The sequence below is a fragment of the Citrus clementina genome, unplaced genomic scaffold (assembly GCF_000493195.1).
Source record: "Citrus clementina cultivar Clemenules unplaced genomic scaffold, Citrus_clementina_v1.0 scaffold_4, whole genome shotgun sequence".
Classification (NCBI taxonomy): Eukaryota; Viridiplantae; Streptophyta; class Magnoliopsida; order Sapindales; family Rutaceae; genus Citrus; species Citrus x clementina.
The window spans coordinates 21,041,400-21,049,119 of NW_006262274.1; the positions used below are offsets into that span (position 1 = coordinate 21,041,400).

Here is a 7,720-nt window from a genome sequence, read left to right on the forward strand (position 1 = left end):
CGCTCCATAATATTCGTTTTGTTTTACATTTATATTTTTTTTTGATATATTAAATCACCTGGTATTTGAAAATCACATTAGACCCTGATTAATTCAGATTCGAGCCAAGTAGGACCACTAGGACGGTAAAGTTCTCTCCCGAACTAATCTAAATTCGAGTCGAGTAAGATCACTAAGGCAAATTCGAGCCGAGTAAGATCACTCGGCGGCAAAATTCTCCCAACAAGTATTTGATGCAGTTGTATTCTTAAGTCTCGAATCGAAGACTTTGGTTAAGTTAGAACAACCTCATACTAGTTGATCTACGCGCTTGTTGGTTTGTTATACACTTATATGATAACAATAAGAGTCAAAATGAAGTCATACGGACCTAATAATAATAATAATAATAATAATAGGGCAAAAAGAAAAGGTATAGGAAAGAGATCGAAGAGGCAATAGCGGAGGCAATATAATATAATACTAGAAGTGATAGATTATAAATAGATATATGAATATATAGTGATAGAAGAAGAAAGAAAGGAGAAGAAAATGGGAAGGGGTAGGGTTGAGTTGAAGAGGATAGAGAACAAGATCAACAGGCAAGTGACCTTTGCAAAGAGAAGAAATGGCCTTTTGAAGAAAGCTTATGAGCTTTCCGTTCTTTGTGATGCTGAGGTTGCTCTCATCATTTTCTCCAATAGAGGAAAGCTGTACGAGTTTTGCAGTAGTTCAAGGTATACGCATATGCACACAGATATGTTATCACCAAAACAACTAAACAGCTATAATTAAATGAAAATTATGAAACACAACACAAAAAGCTCTCTCTTTCTCTCTCTCTCTCTCTCTCTTCTCACTTGGCTTAGCTAGGGGGGGGGGGGGGGTCTATGAGAGATTCTTTCTTTTGCTTGGTTTCTTGTTTTGAATTCCGACTTTGGATCTTGAAACCATAAGAAAGATTATTTTTTGCTGTTTTTGATCATCCCAAAAAAAAAAATATTGATAAAGAGGAGAAAGTATTGGTTCTTTGGAGACTGGAGTTGAGTTTTTTGCCCTTTTGGTGAATGTCTCGGCGTTTTTAGCAGCTTCACTGTTTCCCTCTTCTTATTCTTGTTTAGATCTGCAACTGCAAAATTCATCAAAAGAAGATACTCACACACCTCACTCTTACATCTTTTAATGTATTATTATCACTGTTATATTCACTCTAATTAATTTCCTCTCTTTGTTTTTCTTTTTCTCGATCCCTGTCTTTTTTTCTTTTTTCCATTTGTTTTCGCCTATTCACACTTTCATTTCCATTTTTGTTTTCTTCTTTTTCCGTTTTTGCTTCATTTTTTTTTTCTTCTTACTTCGAAAAAGTTCACCTGATCTATTAATATTCAATTTTTCCAAAGCAAATCAAACCTAATTTCAAGCAGTCACCTTATTTTTTGTTCTTTATAAGTAAATTTATTGGTTCTTCCAAATAGTTCAAGCTATTTTCTTTATTTTAGTTTAATTAGATCTCATGAAGCTTAAACATACAAATTCTGATAGAGGGAGAGCGATTTTTTTTTTTTTTTTTTGGTATTTTATTTCATGCTTTCTGCAGTTTTCAGCCCAAAAAAAAAAAAATCATGCTTAATTTCTGTTTTGATGAGTCTGACCAAATCAAGCCAAATATTTAAGACATTTATTAGTGATTTACCCAGCTCAGATTGTGTTCTTGATCAAGGTTACTTCTTTCTGTTGTATGAGAGTTTTGGTTCTTTCCAGTGGATCATAGCGTTGTTCTTTTTATGGAGACATCTCCATATCTGCTGCTGCTGCTGCTTTCAGAGCTTAAGCTAGGGTTTCATCTTCCCGAAGTTACTTTTGATTTTAAGCTTCCTTCTTTCTCACACAAACACACACATGATTCAGATCTGAACTATTTATGATGAATTGACTATTGACATGTTAAGACTGATTTAACTACATCTAATCTTTAACTTTTTTTTTATAATTTTTATCATTTATTATGTATGAAAAATAGGGTTTTTTATTTGTACATTCACTGGATTAGAAGTTAATATTTATCATGTTCTATTCTGTCTTTTTATTTTATTTTATTTTATTTTTTCTTGGGGGTTAAATTCGGATGGTATACAATCTGCACAATAACTTCTGAGTTGTGTGGAATACAAAATGGATTAACAAAGAGATTTTAAGGAAATTGGAAACGGTGATTATAACCTAGATATATTCCTTCCCCCCCCCCCCCCCAAAAAAAACTTTCTTACAATACTTCGCTAGATAATTTGATGTTTTATTAATTTTTAATGTACAATGAGGGAAATTAAAGACAGCTTGATTTACAGTCCCCATATATTATTTAACCTTTTAAAAAAAAATGAGGGACATTAAAATCTCAAGATTAAACCTAAAGATTTAGGCCTTTTGAATTAAGGCCTATATCTTCTTTTTCTTTCTCTCCCATTCTAATTTAAAACTCATCAATAATTACCTTGCCAGTGCAAACACTAGCTAGTGACTGATGTTCAAGTCCATGCATTTGTGGAGGGTTAATAATGTATTCCTTTTTTTCATTAATAAATTTTATGCAGATGGAAACAAGGAAACATAATACTAGAAACTGAATATTTATTTTTCTATCAAATTGTTTCCTAAGAACTGAAACGGGCCCTAAAGCATGAACCAAACCGATCCTATTGAGGTTCCAAAATTTTCTTCCTTCCTTTCCAGTTTCACCCAATATATATTAATCTATTGTGTGGTTTCATTCAAAGTCAAAATTGTTTTTGGTATAACCTTTCATGCAATAGTTTTCAATTATTTGTTCTCTCATTGTGATTGATTGTTCAGTAATAATAGTTAATATAACTATCAGTGCGTGAGTGCGTTCATTTAATTTGATGTGTTATATAATGCCTTTTTTTTTTTTTCAATTCATCTTTCATTGTTGACTAATATATTTATGCAATTTGCGGAGGGCTAATGTATTCCTTTTCTTTGATAACCCCATGCGAAAATTTAATTAGCATGCTCAAAACGCTTGAGAGGTACCAGAAGTGCAACTATGGAGCACCAGAACCGAATGTGTCCGCAAGGGAGGCCCTGGTAAATGGTTATTTCTATACAATTATCTTTTATGTAACTTTCCCTTTTTGTCTTCTGATTCGATTGCTTACCCTGCCAAAATGTCAATACTGTTTTAGAACTTGAAGACATACATTTTAAAGTAAGGCATCTTTTGTAGAACACATATAGGATATAGCCAGCCTACTCAAAAAATTCAATGATATTCTAATATTCAATCTCCGCGTGCAGTAGTGGCTCTAAATGTATGCTACTTACTTTTAGTATCTGCATTCATATTTTATTGTTATCACCAAAGCATAATGATTTAGAAACAACTAGATCAAAGCCAATTAGAACCTAATTTGTAAATCCGATTTCATACTTGCGGCATCTGTACTCAATGGACGAGCTTAAATTGGACCCAAATCATAAAATCGGTCAAAAAACAAAAGGCAAATTCCTTTTAAATTTCTTACATTGAAACAATGAATGGAACTTTTTGACATGCAAGGCAAATTCTTGATCCTCTAATTATTTTATGAAATATTGGGTAAAATTGAAAGTACAAATTGAGTACTAATCTTCTTGTAGGTTTGTTATAACTTAATTAGGAGAAAACGGATTTTAATAGATTGCCAAGTTCTCTGAAAAGAAGAAGGAAACACTGGTATTATCGAGAATTTACTCCTGAAAGTATGACCAAAAAATATAAAAAAAAAAAGCATTAATATGCACTATGATCACTAAAGTTTATTCATGTCTTCTCCACCGTATATATAGTTTTATTGCTGATGGAGTGCGTAGTTGATGCACAATTTTATGTAGCTTGAGGTATATATTATAATAGTCTTTGAAATTATGTTTTTGCTTTCCTGACAAACAGTTAATTTGCTTCCTTGTATCTGTTTCTCATGCAATAAATTATTATTGAATTTGAATCTCATGCCAGCTGCTTAGCTAGCTCTAGGATTCAACCAAAATTACTCCACCCAAATCGATGAACTTCTAGGGATCCTCTGGATATATGCTTGTCCATGCACAATGCTTTACATAAGGTTATTTAAGGCTCAAAAACTTGCTAGGTTTAGGAGAGGTTCTCAAATCATTAATTTTAATTTTGACACGTTGTCATTCATATGTACGTATTTGTTGAAAAGAAACTCTGTAGAATGACTAAAACCCTCAATCCCAAACTAAAAGGAACAAAGATAACATGGTTGTTGCACCTTCAGTGTTACTCCTAGTGCCACCAAAGGCTGCTTGTCCTCATTGCTTTATGGTGTCTTTCAGTTTGAGTGATTCACTGTACTGCTGTGGTTGTAGGAGCTAAGTAGCCAGCAAGAATATCTGAAGCTTAAAGCACGATATGAAGCCCTACAGAGATCCCAAAGGTGAGTCACTTTCATACCTGTTGTGATATTATGTTCTACATACTAATCATAAGATCTCGAACGTGTTGTACAAGCTAATCAAGTTAAATGAAAATGAAATGTTCAAAGCTTTAATAGAAATCACGTTTTGTTTCTCATAGGAAAAAAGGCAATGATAATGCGGTGTACAGATTTTAAGTTTATAATCTAAAAATGTACCATGTATTTAATTGTTCACTGATTTGTATATCAATAGGAATCTCCTTGGAGAAGAACTTGGCCCTCTAAACAGCAAAGAGCTTGAGTCACTTGAAAGGCAGCTTGATATGTCATTGAAGCAGATCAGATCAACAAGAGTACGTTTGCTTCAACAGTTACCACATTATCCTTATTCATATTTAAACTTTCACTACTTTGGATCATAATGAGAAGTTTGCTAGCTTCATCTGCATATACAGTGGATATGCTACTCTAGATGCATGTTTTCATTTTGAAAGTTAAAAGTACATTACTCTTTTAATACACATGTTGTAAAGAATGTGTAACTAAGTGGTTATTCAATCACATCAGATTAGAACTTTGTTTAATATTTCTGCCTTGCTTATATATTCTGAATTTCAAGAGAAAGAAAGGAGGGTGCATGTGTTTGTGAAGCTAAATGGGAGACAAAATCACAATTGTTATGCAGTATATTTTAAAAAATTCATATGGACTAGAGTGATTATAACAATTTTTGACATGTATTGAAATCCAGCAAATTTTATTAGGCATGGTTAGTGCTTCCTTGAATTTCTTTTGTGTAATGGCATTTTATGAATGTATCATCCATTTAGAATGTAAATATATTATAGATATGATTTGGGATTTTCCTGTACTACTCTCTCATTCATTGGATTCTCGCCAAGAGTGTATTTACTCTGACCTGATCCGTTGGATTGGCCGAGGGTTACATACGGTAGGAGTTCAATAAGAAAGGGTTTAAAGCTGATTTCACCAAAGTCATAAATCTCACATATAACCAAGTACTTAAACAAAGGATAATTTTAAAGTGTAATCCAAAAGATAGGTAACTCAGTTTTATATTATACATGCTTTTACAGAATCCAAAAGATAGGTAACTCACTTTCATATTATACTTGCTTTTACAGACTCAGTACATGCTGGATACCCTTACTGAACTGCAACATAAGGTATGGTCGTAAACTTCATCTTTATTATTCGTTTTCATTTTCCACTCACTTGAGCTTTCAATTCTTACAAATGCAGGAACAGTTGCTGAGCGAAGCAAATAAGACCCTCAAACAAAGGGTAAGTTATGCAACTACCTAAAAAACCTTGTGCACTTTAGATCCCAATGTTTTACTGTGAAAAATGTTACTATTAAATTGTTGATATAACAAATTGCACCACCGTAAAACTATCAGACGATGACGCTAAGGCACGCCGATTTTGCTGGTTTGCAGTTGATGGAGGGATACCAAGTGAACACACTTCAATTGAATCCTAGTGCAGAAGATTGTGGTTATGGGCTTAAACCAGCTCAACCTCAGGGCGATACCTTCTTTCACGCCTTGGAATGTGAACCCACATTGCAAATTGGGTAAGCCCTAATTATTGTTTCACATAAGAAATTTAACCGTGCATGGTGCCTAACATATATTTTATATATGCTTTTATGAGTTTGCATAATCTCATTAAATTATCAATTCAATGAACCGCAGATACCAGCCTGCGGACCCAATATCGGTTGTCACAGCAGGCCCGAGTCTGAATAATTACATGCAAGGATGGCTACCATGCTAAGAGAGCGGCGGGCATTACCAGTCAATGTATTGCAGTTGATCCATAAGAATCAGCAACTTTGTATCCCTTTGTAAGCAACCCTATTCAGTGACTAGGAACACGCAATCATAAGGTTTTATTATAATAACTCTACAGTGATCCTGCACTTTAGGGAAACTGATGACGATATATAGCTATGTTGTGTGTGAGTGTATTTTCAATCACCGCGCTTATCTTTATTTAACAAAGCCTTGTTTGAGAATAATTGTTAATTAGCTGCATATTTTTGGATCATATAACTGTGTGGATGTGCTCTTGCGTAGCATTGCTCTATCATATGCTAAACTCCAGTGTCCACCAAGTTTCAGACACTGGTCTTTCTATAAACATAGAATAGAAACCAAAACCATTTGACCTTGTTTCTCTAACTATTGGTTAAATTTCAATGATTTTATTTGATAATTATAGTTGAAATTGAATTATTTGTGTGAGTTATATGAGATATTAAGGAAAAAAAAAATGAAACCAAATTTTAAAAGGTAACCTAGACCAGCAGCAGCAGCAGCTTATTGATCTCCCTGGGAACTGGGCTGCCCTCAACTCTCAAGAAGTTGGATTGCTATTCAACTCCCACCCGGATTTTGTTCTCATTAAATTATATTCCTACAAGAAAAATGACTTGTAAGTTGTAACAACAGGCAATGCTTGTTGCCAAATGGCTCTCACAACGCTAAACGTGAATCACTTTTAACAATGCGTAGAACTCATTGTCAAAAGTCATCTTGAGTGTTGCTGTTGGTTATTTGACAGCATTCAAGTAATGTTGCCAATCAAATAGATAATTAATGAGATTTGACAACATGCAAATTCATGTTGTACACTATGTGTAGGATTTTAAATTTTTATTAATCCTGATTTTGTGATAGTGCTCCTATTAAACCATTTTTTTGAACCTATAAAAAATATATTTAAATAATAGCATGCTTCTACTTATGAATACAAATCTATAATGGATGAAACTATAATCTATTATATATATATATATATATATATATATATATAAACACAAGAAATAGGAGCACACAAAATAATTTTAATGTCTAGTATATGACGTCACGAGTTGTAAACTTTATAGGAATTGATGCTCAAAGAACGACAAATCATTCAATAGTATTTATCATTGATGGTAGGAGATTAATATGCAGCAACAACTGCTCCAAGTCCTTCAAAATATTAACAATAGCTAGTCCCAGTCTCCAAGATGGAGCTTTATCAATGCTGGCTGCACTGTACAAAGTACTTAGTTAGCATAGTTCAGGAAGAAAAATGCTAATAACTGAATATGAACTATCAAGGTTTTACTTCAACTCAACCCAATTTAGGACTCTTAAGCATTATATTTACAAAAATGAGCTTGATAGGTAACTATCACATGGTAACTTTAATTGAGAATAGCAAATTATTAATGGAATAGCTCATAAGAAAATATAAAATACTTATGTGAATAATTTAAAGAAAAGGAA

At 33.1% G+C, this 7,720-nt stretch overlaps 1 protein-coding gene across 4 annotated transcripts; it reads left to right on the plus strand.

The window, feature by feature from the left end:
- Nucleotides 1-429: 429 nt before the first annotated feature.
- LOC18045570 (agamous-like MADS-box protein AGL9 homolog) lies at nt 430-6,459 on the plus strand. Of its 4 annotated transcripts, none has more exons than XM_006437932.2 (8): nt 430-716; nt 3,006-3,084; nt 4,369-4,436; nt 4,672-4,771; nt 5,564-5,605; nt 5,682-5,723; nt 5,879-6,015; nt 6,137-6,459. In XM_006437932.2, exons 1-8 carry the CDS (start codon nt 532-534, stop codon nt 6,216-6,218), a joined length of 735 nt encoding a protein of 244 aa, XP_006437995.1. In that variant the 5' UTR covers nt 430-531; the 3' UTR covers nt 6,219-6,459. The 4 variants fall into 4 exon arrangements, with proteins under 4 accessions (XP_006437995.1, XP_024041097.1, XP_006437994.1 ...); XM_024185329.1 differs by having other exon boundaries at nt 488-716; nt 5,688-5,723; nt 5,840-6,015; XM_006437931.2 differs by having other exon boundaries at nt 488-716; nt 5,688-5,723.
- Nucleotides 6,460-7,720: the final 1,261 nt, after the last annotated feature.

Coding starts and splice junctions, on each gene's coding strand:
- LOC18045570 (XM_006437934.2), top strand. CDS start 532: ATGGGAAGGGGTAGGGTTGAGTTGAAGAGGATAGAGAACAAGATCAAC. Junction 4,437..4,671: donor GCCCTACAGAGATCCCAAAG/GTGAGTCACTTT, acceptor GTATATCAATAG/GAATCTCCTTGGAGAAGAAC. Junction 5,724..5,839: donor ATAAGACCCTCAAACAAAGG/GTAAGTTATGCA, acceptor TAAAACTATCAG/ACGATGACGCTAAGGCACGC.